This window comes from Lithobates pipiens, unplaced genomic scaffold (genome assembly GCF_037356315.1).
Source record: "Lithobates pipiens isolate NorthernLeopardFrog02 unplaced genomic scaffold, aLitPip1_a1.2 Scaffold_19, whole genome shotgun sequence".
Lineage (NCBI taxonomy): Eukaryota > Metazoa > Chordata > Amphibia > Anura > Ranidae > Lithobates > Lithobates pipiens.
In genome coordinates, this window is record NW_027507764.1 from 37,007,803 (window position 1) to 37,022,838 (window position 15,036).

Here is a 15,036-nt window from a genome sequence, read left to right on the forward strand (position 1 = left end):
GTGGAAAACGCCCTGGCATTGGTGTGAATAAACAATGCCAATGCTATGGGCTTAGTTGGAGAAATGAATTACATCATTGATGTCAGTGGGAAGAAAAGTGCCCCATCTCTGACGTCAGAGGGAAAATTAGATCCCCATCGTTGGTGTCAGTGTTAGGCATAATGCCCCATCTCTGACGTCAGAGGGAAAATTAGATCCCTATCATTGTGTCAGGGCTGGCTTAGCCCTTCCTCCTCTGGGCTGGCCGTTCAGCTGTCGGCTAATTGCCAGCTCTCTTCTCTTTCCACAGTTACCAGCTGTTCCTGATCATGCTCGTCTGACCTGCCTATTTAAAGCCTTCCAACTCACTCTTTCCTTTGCCTTCACGTTGGTCACATCACAAGGAACCATCTCCTGCTGTTTTTTTCAAGACTGGCTTGCTGACATCCCTCCTGGCTTCTTATCCTGCTTGCAGTTGCTCTCCTTGGATCCCTGACGTCTGGACTGGCTGATTACCCGAACTGGTTTATGAACTTTGGACTGGCTGACTACCCGATCTGGCTACTGGACTCTGGCTATGCTTGACTATGCTTTTTTCTATTTACCTTTTTATTTTTATTAATAAACAAGTGTGATTTGATTGTACTTCTGTCTCTGTCTGTTTTATGGTTCCTGGCACATTGGTGTCATTGGGAGGAATAATGCCCCATCTCTGACTTCAGAGGGAAAATTAGATCTTATCATTGGTGTCAGTGTTAGGCATAATGCCTCATCTCTGATGTCAGAGGGAAAATTAGATCCCCATCATTGGTGTCATTGGGAGGAATAGCGTTCCATCTCTGGCGTCAGTGGGAAAATTAGATCCCATCATTGGTGTCAGTGTTAGGCATAATGCCCCATCTCTGACGTCAGAGGGAAAATTAGATCCCCATCATTGGTGTCAGTGTTAAGAATAGTGCCCCATCTTTGGCATCAGAGGGAAAATTAGATCCCCATCATTGGTGTCAGTGTTAGGAATAATGCCCCATCTCTGACATCAGAGGGTAAATTAGATCCCAACATTGGACATTCCCCATTTCCGCAGCTGCAACCAGGACATTCCCCTTCCCGCAGCTGCAACCAGGACATTCCCCTTACCAAAACTGCATCTATACAAATGGGCGGGGATGCTCATAATATCCAACCGTCCTGATGGACTCTCTACTAGATCCCAACATTGGACTCTCTACTAAATTAGATCCCAACATTGGACATTCCCCATTCCCCTTACCAAAACTGCATGTACACAAATGGGCAGGGATGCTCATAATATCCAACCGTCCTGATGGACTCTACTAGATACCAACATTTGACTCTCTACTAAATTAGATCCCAACATTGGACATTCCCCATTCCCCTTACCAAAACTGCATGTACACAAATGGGCGGGGATGCTCGTAATATCCAACTGTCCCGATGGACTCTCTACTAGATCCCAACATTGGACTTTCTACTAAATTAGATCCCAACATTGGACATTCCCCATTCCCCTTACCAAAACTGCATGTACACAAATGGGCGGGGATGCTCGTAATATCCAACCATCCTGATGGACTCTCTACTAGATCCCAACATTTGACTCTCTACTAAATTAGATCCCTACATTGGACATTCCCCATTTCCGCAGCTGCAACCAGGACATTCCCCTTAGCAAAACTGCATGTACACAAATGGGCGGAGATCCTCGTAATATCCAACCGTCCTGATGGACTCCCTACTGGTGTTGCATATGAGGCTGTGAGCTTCTATCAAACTCTACCTTGCAGAAACTTTCAGGACAATCCCGTCATGGTCTTTGTGAGTTGAATCCATTATTTGTATTCTGAGCCGTTTACCATTGCTTCATAGGCCCAATCAGATATACAGCCACGCGTATATGTTTACGTTGGTGGGTCTATCATTACTCTCTTCACGCTCTCACCTACTGGAATATTCCACTCTATCGGAAATAGTTTTTTTGCACCACTATGAGCATAATTGGCCTCATTATAAGACAAATGACCAGACCTTGTTTACCATCATTTCATGGACTTTGCTACTATGCTGAGGCAATTATACGTAGTTATCAGATTTATGTATGTTCAACTTTGTGGCCTCACTGACCTACTTAGAATGATACTTAACTCATTGGTGTACATGATACCAAATTTGCACACATGCACTATGAGAGGAAACCCTGGAGCATAGAAACCTTTGCGGTTATTTGGATCTAACTTAATATCCTGGATATAACTAGACATGTGCGATTCGTTTCATACGAAGCGAAAATTCGTACGAATCTGAAAATACAAATTTTTATGCATACGAATTCCATACGAAATACAAAATTTAATTTACGAATTTCGGATCCAAATTCATAACGAAAATTCGTAATTGTTACGAAAAGTTAACAAACCTAAAAGTTAAAACCCCAGGAAGTCAGCACAGCACAGGGATGGTGGGAGCCCCTCATAATGATAAATTCATCATAACGAACTTTCGTTATTTTAACCAAAAATTTAAGAATCTAACGAAAATTCGTATTTCATACGAATCCAAATTGAATTTCGTACACGAATTACGAAATACCATTTTTTTTTCGTACGGATCGAAACGGAACGAGACTAAACTCATTTTTTGACGGCGCCCATGTCTAGATATAACTGGGAGTTTGAAGAACTAATTATTTTATGAATACTGATGTTCCATGTTTGTCATATTTGGAAACCACATTTGTTTCTGTGGTGGTGTTGTGTTATGTACCCTATTATTACCATCTATGATATAACCAGGCCAGCCTTGCTCAACCAAGGTTCCTTGGAACCCTGTCCTCAGTGGGCCATGAGGACAGGAGTTGAGAATCACTGCTCTAAAAATAGCTAATGGCTCCTTAACCAGTGAACAATTTCTGTAGAAGCCCTTACATTTGCAGTCATTCTTCCCAGTGACTGCAAATGCGGGGGTAATTATTCCTAATACCCTCATTGCAGGGGGGCATTTTCCCCACTGCCCCTCAATGGGGCCCATCTGCACTGATCACCAACATAGGAGGATCCTGCTCCACTGACAACCAATGTAAGGAGACCTTTCGCCATGGACCAGCAATGTAAGGATGATCCGGCTCCTCTGACCACCAGTGTAAGGCGAACCTGCTCCTCTGACCACCGATGTAAGGAGAATCTGCTTCTCTGACCACCGATGTAAGGAGAATCTGCTTCTCTGACCACCGATGTAAGGAGAATCTGCTTCTCTGACCACCAATGTAAGGAGAACCTGCTCCTCTGACCACCGATGTAGGGAGAATCTGCTTCTCTGACCACCGATGTAAGGAGAACCTGCTCCTCTGTCCATCAATGTAAGGAGAATCTGCTTCTCTGACCACCGATGTAAGGAGAACCTGCTCCTCTGACCACCGATGTAAGGAGGACCTGCTCCTCTGACCACCAATGTAAGGAGAACCTGCTCCTCTGTCCACCAAAGTAAGGAGAACCTGCTCCTCTGTCCACCAATGTAAGGAGGACCTGCTCCTCTGACCACCAATGTAAGGAGAGCCTGCTCCTCTGACCACCAATGTAAGGAGAGTCCACTCCTCTGACCACCAATGTAAGGAGGACCCGCTCCTCTGACCACCAATGTAAGGAGGACCCGCTCCTCTGACCACCAATGTAAGGAGGACCTGCTCCTCTGACCACCAATGTAAGGAGAACCTGCTCCTCTGTCCACCAATGTAAGGAGGACCTGCTCCTCTGACCACCAATGTAAGGAGGACCTGCTCCTCTGACCACCAATGTAAGGAGGACCTGCTCCTCTGACCATCAATGTAAGGAGAACCTGCTCCTCTGACCATCAATATAAGGAGAACCTGCTCCTCTGGCCACCAATGTAAGGCGGACCCGCTCCTCTGACCATCAATGTAAGGAGAACCTGCTCCTCTGGCCACCAATGTAAGGAGGACCCGCTCCTCTGACCACCAATGTAAGGAGGACCCGCTCCTCTGACCACCAATGTAAGGAGAACCTGCTCCTCTGTCCACCAATGTAAGGAGGACCTGCTACTCTGACCATCAATATAAGGAGAACCTGCTCCTCTGGCCACCAATGTAAGGAGGACCTGCTCCTCTGACCATCAATGTAAGGAGAACCTGCTCCTCTGACCATCAATATAAGGAGAACCTGCTCCTCTGGCCACCAATGTAAGGCGGACCCGCTCCTCTGACCATCAATGTAAGGAGAACCTGCTCCTCTGACCACCAATGTAAGGAGAACCTGCTCCTCTGACCACCAATGTAAGGAGGACCCGCTCCTCTGACCACCAATGTAAGGAGGACCTGCTCCTCTGACCACCAATGTAAGGAGAACCTGCTCCTCTGTCCACCAATGTAAGGAGAACCTGCTCCTCTGACCACCAATGTAAGACCTCTCCAGCAGGTGGAGAGCAGAGCTAAAGCCATTTTACACTATCTGGATCAGTTTGGGTCACAGTGAGCCTGTTGTAACTACGATCGGTTGCCGGGGGGGATTTACTAAAACTGTACTGTAAAGTTCTGCACAGATCATCTCATCTGCCTGATTTTAGTAAATCTACCCCATATTGTCCATTTCTTTCTACATTATGGTGCATTGGGAGGCCCATAAAAGTCAAAGGCAGTGCAACAAAATGCTGCCATATGTTTTTATACACTGGCAACAGGTATCAAATTTGTGTCACTATAGCATGTCAACGCACCTCCCTAATGAGCAAAAAAAGAAAAAAAAAATAGATCTAAACGGGCCCTAAACGGGCACTTAGCATGAGAAGGAAAAAGCAGAGGGCGCTATTTAGGTGCAGTATATGGGGTGGAGGCAGAGAGTCCTATATACTACACTTAGTTGGCGCCCTCTGCTTTTTCCTTTATATATTGCAGAGATAACTTCAGTCTTATTGAGGAGCTGCCACAGATATCTTTGGACCTGTGTACTTTTTAGTATAATCCTACACCCCACAGCACATTCGCATGCATGGTTAAGTTGTAGTTTAGCTGCATATCTCGACCTGCACCATTCTTGATAAATCTTTGACTTCGCACAAGGATCCTTCTGATTCTGGTTTCACTTTTACCACCAATGACTCTATTTTTCAGACTTTAGAGGCAATGCCCTTTCTGACCCACCCTGGGGGGACAAAAAAAAACAAAAAACGTGTGCAGCCGCCATTCCCTGTTCAATTAGAATACCTTTTTTTCGGCCAACCAAGCCATTGTGCAGACAGCACATCAATAAATGACCATAGGAATTGACTCACCATTCACGGCAGCGGTAGAGAACATGCTGAAGTATCCTGGACATTGCAACACGACGACCTCTCCGACCGATGCCGTTGGCCAACACGTAATGTTATCCCAAGTTCTCTTACACACTGAAAAACAAAAAAAAGAGGTAAAATTAAAGTGGACCGATCACTGCAAGACTGCACTTCACATAACCCACGTCAGTACTAGGTGGCATTCAGACGGGCCCCCTGCATTGGGTTTATTTAACCACTTGCCCACAGGGCACTTTCACCCCCTTCCTGCCCAGGCCAATTTTCAGCTTTCAGCGCTGTCGCACTTTGAATGACAAACACTGTTTTTTTTTTCACACAAATAGAGCTTTCTTTTAGTGGTATTTTTATTTTTTTGCTACAGGAACCAAACATTTTGAACCCCCCCCCCCCCCCCCCCAAAAAAAAACTTTTAGAATTTGTTTGAAAATTTTGCTAACAGGAACGTTTTCTCCTTCACTGATGTGCGATGATGAGGCTGCACTGATAGGTGGCACCGAAAGGTGACACTGATGAGGAGGCACTAGACATGTGCACTAACAAAAAAATTGTTAGTTTTAGTTTTTTTTGTTTATTTTGGACATTCGCAAATTCGGATTTTCAAATATCTGAATTTAGAATTTTTGAATTCCTGAAATACAAAATTTCTGATATTCGGAATTTGAAAATTCAGAAATCTGAAAATGCGAAAATCTGAAAAAAAAAGAAAGAAAATCAGTAAAATTCGAAGTAACTTAAATTATAGCTATTGGAATTTCACATCTCCTTGTGTGATTAGATATATGGACAAACAAATTAAATGATTATTTAAATGTAAAATATTTCCTTTTTTTTTTTGCATGGAATACCCCCCCTGAAGAAGACCACAATTACAAGGGTCGAAACGCTTAGGGGTTATATGTGGAAGACCAATTTTTGCAGTAAAATTAAACTTTATTAAGATTCACACAATATGTAGTTCCATCTTGATTGATGGTTTTGTCATTTTCATGTGAATGTCAGAGCTCACTTTTTTACAACTTCCATGTAACTGTCAAATTGCTTTTTGATATAATAAAGAATTTGAATTAAAGACTTTTGAACAAATTATTGGCTGCTAAAAACCTCCCATTGGGGAATTTTTCCATTGTACAAAATGTTTTGGGGTGTGCAGCACCAGTAGCTCACACATGTGTTTTTCTATTCTAAATATACAGATGTTTGTTATTTATTTTAATTTTTTTATTTTCCAATAACTCATAGTAAGGCCACATATTTTATAAAGTGGCTGAAGCATTGAAGTGTTAGCTCACCTTCACCCCTCAGACCCCGCTGTACTTACCTCCGGTTTTGCTGAGCTCTCAGCACCCTCGCAGCCGGTCCTGAGATTTTAAATCCTCACTCTTCTCCCTATTCTCTGTGCAGGGCTTCCAGGACGGAGCAGAGCGTTTCACCGTGTGACGGTGCTGACCAATCAGAATCCATCTGGTCTGTGCTGGAAGAGCTGCACAGAGAAAGGGAGAAGAGTGGGGAATTTTGAATTCCCTGGACCAGCTGCATGAGTGCTTAAAGCTCGGCACCCCCAGAGAGACGCATATTGAAGACCGGGGGGGGGGTGGTTCACCTTTTACGATTTTTGTGTAAAGGTGAAAGGTAAAAGCACAGTCCAGCAGGGACTGGGGGTGGCTGCAAGAGCTACCAGGAGTAACAGGTGGATCGTGAAGCTGCGTTCGCTCAGCCTGTACAAATCAATGGTCAGGGAACTACTGTATGTATATCCCTGTGTAGCTCTTACTTCAACAAATAAGCACTTGCTTTCCACAGCTTACAGGTGAGACAAGCATCTGACCACATCCTGTGGTCTATTGTCAAGCTTGATGAGGCTGTCGTGCTTCAGCAACATTTTTGGTATCTTTGTACATACTTTTCACCGTACAGTGCAAACAATGTATAACAGAGGTATATCTCCACCTGAAGAAGGACATGCAAAACTCTTGTAACATTACAGTAGGTCACCCACCCTTACACAGGGCCGGTGCTACCATTAGGCAAACTAGGCAGCTGCCTAGGGTGCCCTGCTGCCTAGGGAACCAAGCCACTGGTGTTCCTACTCTCTTCTCTCTGCAGCAAGCAACTAAGTCTTAGCATCAGCAGGCAGCCACCGCTCCGTTCACACATAGTGTCAGAGGCGCTGAGGACTGTGTCTGTGTCCCGACTCCTGAATGAATAGAAGCAAGCAAACATTCATTGATGGGCACTGGTGAGGCTGAATTTGATGGGCGCTGGTGAGGCTGCATTTGATGGGTGCTTCATTAAAAAGTCGGGGTTTACATGAGCAGGGAAAAGGAGGTTGAGTCAGGGGTGGGGCCAAGGGGGCAGCAAAATGAGGTTTCGCCTAGGGTGTCAAAAATCCTTGCACCAGCCCTGACCTTACATGCTTAGTTTTTGCAATAAATGAATTATAATGCCATGTCTATAAAAATACAGCAACTAGTACTTGGGATCTTGCTGGTAGAAGCTGGCATTCTGATTCTCTTTACGTTCTATACATAAAATGTTTGAGCAGTGTTTTTTTTAGCATTGTGCATTAATGCTGCCTATTGGTTGCTAGGACACAGGCAGCTATTGCAGGCTGTCATTCTTTGTTGCTAGGACGCAGGCAGCTATTGCTGTCTAGCATCCTCTGTTTCCAGAACACCAGGCGGCTGTTGAAGCTTACTCCCACACTCCCTTAATTGCAAGGACGCAGTTGGTTATTGCAGCCTAGTGTTTTCAGTTACTGGGGCTAGATTTCTAGGACGCAGCTAGCATTCTTATATGCTATCACGCAGGAGGCCATTGCCATTGAGCACATTCCATTGCCAGAACACAGGTGGCTATTGCCATCTAGCATGCTTTGTTGCTAGGATGCAGGTGGCTATTGCCGTTGCTAGGATGCAGGTGGCTATTGCCGTCTAGCATGCTTCGTTGCTAGGATGCAGGTGGCTATTGCCATCTAGCATGCTTCGTTGCTAGGATGCAGGTGTCTATTGCCATCTAGCATGCTTCGTTGCTAGGATGCAGGTGGCTATTGCCATCTAGCATGCTCTGTTGCTAGGATACAGGTGGCTATTGCCATTTAGCATGCTTCGTTGCTAGGATGCAGGTGTCTATTGCCATCTAGCATGCTTCGTTGCTAGGATGCAGGTGGCTATTGCCATCTAGCATGCTCTGTTGCTAGGATACAGGTGGCTATTGCCATTTAGCATGCTTCGTTGCTAGGATGCAGGTGGCTATTGCCATCTAGAATCCTTTGTTGCTAGGATGCAGGTGGCTGTTGCTGTCTAGCATGCTTCATTGCTAGGATGCAGGTAGCTGTTGTTGTCTGGCATGCTTCATTGCTAGGATGCAGGTAGCTGTTGCTGTCTAGCATGCTTCGTTGCTAGGATGCAGGTGGCTATTGCCATCTAGAATCCTTTGTTGCTAGGATGCAGGTGGCTGTTGCTGTCTAGCATGCTTCATTGCTAGGATGCAGGTAGCTGTTGTTGTCTGGCATGCTTCATTGCTAGGATGCAGGTAGCTGTTGCTGTCTAGCATGCTTCATTGCTAGGATGCAGGTGGCTGTTGCCGCCTAGCATGCTTCGTTGCTCGGATGCAGGTGGCTGTTGCCATCTAGCATGCTTCGTTGCTAGGAAGGCAGTAGTTATTGCTACAGAGCACCCTCAGTTGCTAGGACACCAGGCAGCTATTGCCATCTATCCTATACAGTTGTTGGGATGCAGGGGGCTCTTGTTGTCTATCCTCCTCAGTTGCTGTATGTCCATCTAGGAAAATCTCATTTTTAAAATGTATTTTTTTATAATTTTTATAAGAGCATAATGTACAGACACAATCATTGTACAGCGGTTTCTGCGTACAAGGTGTACAGTCAACAGAATTCCACACGTCTGGTAACACGGCTCAACAAATCTTAACCAAAAAGAGTAACATAAAAAAGGTATAGTGCAAAAACAAGAAAAATAAAAAACAAACAAAAATAAAACATAACCAAAGTGTTACACTGAATTACAAAGAACATTGGACTCAAATTAATAAATGTGTGAAAAGACATGATGCGTATGTTTTACGCCAAGATCAGGCGCTTTCCCAAAAATAAGAACCCAAAAGTAATATATAAAGTATGATTACTACCACAGTATATCTGGATAAAATATCAATAAGAAGACCAATTTTCCCATTTTCGCTCAAAGAAATGTGCATAGTATCAAAAATAGTATGATTAATTCTTTCCATCAGTTTGATAGCTTCCATCCTTTGTAGTGTACATGCATTCCCTGAGAATAAGTCATTAATAAGATGCTGTACATCGTCGGGTCATTGATCTTTATTTGCAGGCACCAATTATTACCGTAAAGTAGATCTTTTCTTCACTTCCTAGTTTCATTGTAATAATATATTTCCTGTGTAGGTTTATTTCTAATTCAATGGTCAGTGTGTCTCCTATAAGCTCAATTACATTGCAGGTTTAACACATGCAGTACCGGTAGGGTCACACTTAGCCCTTGTACACACGGTCGGACATTCTGCCAACCAAATCCGTTGGACGAAGTTGTTGGAAAATCCGATCATTCAGAACGTGATGACGTTATTTCGTTACGACGGGACTACGTTCACGCTAGTAGCCAATAGCTTAGGTGTAGGAATTTGATCTGAGCAATGCATGGCACTTGGTCCGATGAAAATTCTCTACACATGATCGGAGTATGTCCGATCGGAGCAGTTTGTCAGAAAATATTTCCAACAAGTTGGAAAATTGGATCCAACGGATATTCCGACGGAAACAGTCCGATGCATACCACACACAGTCGGATTATCCGACAACACGGTCCGATAGGACACATTCCGTCGGAATCTCCGACCGTGTGTACAAGGGCTTAGAGGGGAATTCCACATTGGACAGTGGTAGATGCGCTGTCTCAGCTCTACAAAATATTTGGGACCAACAAAAGGTGGGCAGTGGATGGGGATTCTCTCACATCTGTCAAACTCCTTAACTGGAAATGAAGAAATCAAGTTCAATCAAGGTCAGGGTTTAGCTGCTGGAATCTGTCATGTATCCTGGTCAACCCAACATTTCTGCCACACAAGGGTGCCATGAGTGCACGTTTACCTGAAGGACATGTGAGAATGGTTGTGAACCCCTATATGAAGGCAAATGTGTCAGTATCTCTTCCCCAATAAATCAGTGATTCTCAACCAGGGTTCCTCCAGAGGTTGCTGGGGGTTCCTTCAGCATTGGGCCATTTCTGTCTCTCGGATAAGTTCCCATCGACACCATTGATCTTTTTAGCTATCTGTAAGGAGGTAATTCTTCCCAATGACCACAAGTGTAAGGACCATTCTTCCCACCGTCCATCACACTAATGTATCATGAGTTGTAGATTTCTAATTTTTAGCAGGGCTTCCCCGAGACCGGAGAACTATTTCAAGGGCTCCTCTGTGTTGAAAAGGTTGAGAAAGGCTGCCCTAAATCATGTAAGTTAAAAGGTTAGGGTTATGAAGGCATTCCCAGAGGACTATGGGCTTGTTGTGTTGGATATATAACCAATTTATATATACTATATGACCAAAAGATGGTGGGCACCTGGATAACAACACCTATATCAGCTTGTTGGACTTCCCATCCAAAAACTGTCAATAGAGAGTTGTTACCTTCTGCGTAGCTATCATAGCATCCACTATAACATGCCTTCATAACCCTGCCCTTATAGGCTAAAAGATTAGGGTTATGAAGCCATTCCCAGTGGACTATGGGCTTGTTGTGTTGGGTATATAACTAATTTATTTATACTATATGACCAAAAGATGGTGGGCACCCGACCAACAACACCTATATCAGCTTGTTGGACTTCCCATCCAAAAACTGTCAATAGAGAGTTGTTACCTTCTTCGGAGCTATAATAGCATCCACTATAACAACATGCCTTCATAATCCTGCCCTTGTAGGTTAAAAGGTTAGGGTTATGAAGGCATTCTCAGAGGACTATGGGATTGTTGTGTTGGGTATATAACCAATTTATATATACTATATAACCAAAAGATGGCGGGCACCTGGATAACAACACTTATATGAGCTTGTTGGACTTCCCATCCAAAAACTGTCAATAGAGAGTTGTTACCTTCTTCGGAGCTATAATAGCATCCACTATAACATGCCTTCATAACCCTGCCCTTATAGGCTAAAAGGTTAGGGTTATGAAGCCATTCCCAGAGGACTATGGGCTTGTTGTGTTGGGTATATAACCAATTTATATATACGATATGATCAAAAGATGGCGGGCACCCGACCAACAACACCTAGATGAGCTTGTTGGACTTCCCATCCCAAAACCGGTAATAGAGAGTTGTTACCTTCTTTAGAGCTATAATAGCATCCACTATAACAACATGCCTTTATAATCCTGCCCTTGGAGGTTAAAAGGTTAGGGTTATGAAGGCATTTCCAGAGGACTATGGGCTTGTTGTGTTGGGTATATAACCAATTTATTTATACTATATGACCAAAAGATGGTGGGCACCTGATCAACAACACCTATATGAGCTTGTTGGACTTCCCATCCCAAAACCGTTAATAGAGAGTCGTTACCTTGTTCTGAGCTACAATAGCATCCACCCTACAAGGAAGAGGTTCCACATAATTTTGGAACGTGTCCGAGGGAATTTACCACCATTCAGTTACATGAACAATTTGAAGTCAATATTGGATGAGAAGACCTGGCTCACAATCAGTGTTCAGTGTTAATCCCAAAGATGCTCAAGTAGGGTTGAGGTCAGGGCTCTGTGCAGGACACATGAGTTTCTTCACACCAAACTGGTCAAACTATGTCTTTATGGAGTTAGCTTGCAGGGGCACCGCCAGGCAGCATTCACACCCGAGTGTCGTGCTTTTTGGGCATTTTTCCTGGCATTTTGTTCTGTGTTTTATGCATGTTTTTGATCATTTTTCGAGTTTTTGTATAACGTTTTTAAAGCTTTTTTTTTTATTAGCCATTAAAGAAAAATATCATCTGCTGCTATGTTTTTTAACTTTCTTTGCTTTTTCATCTGATTCCTCTTCTTCTTCTTCCTGGTGCTTATTTATGTAGTAATTATTTATTGTGATGGCGTGTACACTCGAGCGGAAATTACATCGGAAAAATCTTGGATGCTTTTTCTGCTCAAGCTTGGCTTGCATACACACGGTCACACAAAAGTTCTTTGAACCGTCAAGAACGTGGTGACGTACAACACTACGACGAGCCGAGAAAATGAAGTTCAATGCTTCCGAGCATGCGTCAAATCGTTCCCGAGCATGCTTAGAAATTTTGCACGTCGGAATTGCTACGGACGATTGGAATTTCTGATCGGAACCGTTTGCGTTGGAAAAATAGAGAACCTACTCTCAATCTTTTGATGGCGGAAATTCTGCCAGCAAAAGTCTGATGGAGCGTACACACGGTTGGAATGTCCAACCAAAAGCTCTCATCGGACCGATTTCTGACCGTGTGTTCTGACCGCCATCACAATAAACGGGGCTTTAGTGTTAGGGGTAAATTTGCTTATTTTAGGGAATTTATTTATTAACTATATATATTTAATGTATTTATTGACTATTATTAGTATTTTGTTTTATGTATGTATTATTCATTTATTATTATTATTTTGTTTTTATTTACTTATTGCATTTGAGCAGACAAAATATGCCTAGATGCAAAATGTATGAAAAACGATTAAAAACGCGCAAATTACGTATTTCAATACGTTTCTATGGGGTAAAATTGCTTCAAAAACACACCAAAATGGAGTTACAAAAGTAGCTCTGTCACAGGAACCACAGTGACTTGGGCTCCTGGAGGCACCTAGGGGGCCAGCCTCCTTCCCATCCACTACAGACCCAGGACTAAGGAGATCCCCCCTCTTGGGATTACAAGGAACCTTTTCCCCAAAAGGGTTGTCACGGGCACTGGCTGCAGGGACCTTTTTTTGTCCACATACACCTGTTATTTGTCAATTTTCCTGTTTCTTGAAGGACTTGTGTCGCACCACACCACCTTATCGGGGTTTAGTAGCCGCAGCTGTGCAACTCTCATTGGGCTACAGTATGGACTGCTCCCAGGTACCTTTTACCAGCGGTCTCTCTAACCCCTGACCTCAGAGGATGTTGCTTTTTGGACTGTATCATCTTGGAACTTAATTTTGGAGCTATCGAATTGTACTCCAGGATTGCCACCGCATGACTGATAGTATACTGTATGGGTGTCTCGATTCCATGCACTCCGAGCAAGGGCGGGAAGGTCTGGCTCGCAATCTCTGCTCTAATTCATCCCAAAGGTTGAGATCGGTACTCTGTGCAGACCAGTTAAGTTCCTCCACCCCAAGCTTGCTCATCCAGATCTTTATGGACCTTGCTTTGTGTACTGGTCCAAATCATTTGGTGGAGGGGGGGATTATGGTGCGGGGTTTCGTTTTTCAAGGGTTGGGTTTTGGCCCCATTGTTCCAGTGAAGGGAACTCTTAAGGCATCAGCATACCAAGACATTTTGGACAAGTTCATGCTCCCAACTTTGTGTGAACAGTTTGGGGATGACCCCTTGAATGAATGAATGAATGAATGAATGACTTGTATAGCACTACCTAAACAAACTGAATCGCCTCAGGGTGCTTTTCTTGCCACCGGTGTCCATCTGCAGCTATTTATGCGTTCCTTTAACCTGTAGAGTCCTGACACACACATACACATATTATGGCCAATTTTTTTGGACAGGGTCTAATTAACATACCAGCATGTCTTTGGAGTGTGGGAGGAAACCGGAGTACTCGGAGGAAACCCACGCAGACACAGGGAGAACATGCAAACTCCAGGCTCATGCAATCAGCCTGCACCTGGAACCCCTACATATCTGGAGAGCTAGCAGCCTGCCAGTGGATTGACCTGGAGCGGTGAAATCTTTGTTCAGATGGTGTTGTGGTCGGGATTTGAACCAGCAACCCTATTGCTGCTAGGTGAAAGTGCTAACCACTACACCACTGTGCTGCCCCTTCCTGTTCCAACATGGCTGTGCACCAATGCACAAAGCAAGGTCCATAAAGACGTGGATGAGCGAGTTTGGAGTGGAGGAAATTGACTGGCCTGCACGGAGTACTGACCTCTGGAATTAATTAAAGCAGAGCTTGCGAGCCAGACCTTCTCGCCCAACATCAGCGCCTGACCTCACAAATGCTCTTCTGGAAGAATGGTCAAACATTCCCATCGACACACTCCTAAACCTTGTGGACGGCCTTCCCAGAAGAGGTGAAGCTGTTATAGCTGCAAAGGGTGGACCAACTCAATATTGAACCCTACGGACCAAGACTGGGATGCCATTAAAGCTCATGTGTGTGTAAAGGCGGGTGTCCCAATACTTTTGGTAATATAGTGTATTTAGTGATGTAGTGATGGTCAGGTGTGCACAAACATGGGCCATATAATGTAAATATGGCATAAGTAATGTTGGGTATACAGTATAACATTTTATCCTTTCCCAGTTTTTGGCCTAACACCACCAAAATATGGGCTTGGCCATTCTTCTACATCTTCACACGGTAGAACTAATTCGTCCCGTTTTCTGCTTCAAGCAACTATCCCATAGATCAAAACTATGGCGCGCTCAGAGACCCATTAATCAGAGTTGTTTATTTATGATAGATCGGACAGTTAATAGAATATGAGTCACAGCTCTGAAAGTTACAGAAATATGTAAAATAA

At 43.9% G+C, this 15,036-nt stretch overlaps 1 protein-coding gene across 2 annotated transcripts in view; it reads right to left on the reverse strand.

The window, feature by feature from the left end:
* VIPR1 (vasoactive intestinal peptide receptor 1) overlaps positions 1-15,036 on the reverse strand; it is a 440,205-nt gene that overhangs the window by 198,546 nt on the left and 226,623 nt on the right. For both annotated transcript variants that reach the window (XM_077490661.1, XM_077490660.1), the window contains exon 3: positions 5,278-5,391. In XM_077490661.1, the coding sequence (XP_077346787.1) occupies positions 5,278-5,391 (114 nt within the window). The remainder of the gene's footprint in view (positions 1-5,277; positions 5,392-15,036) is intronic.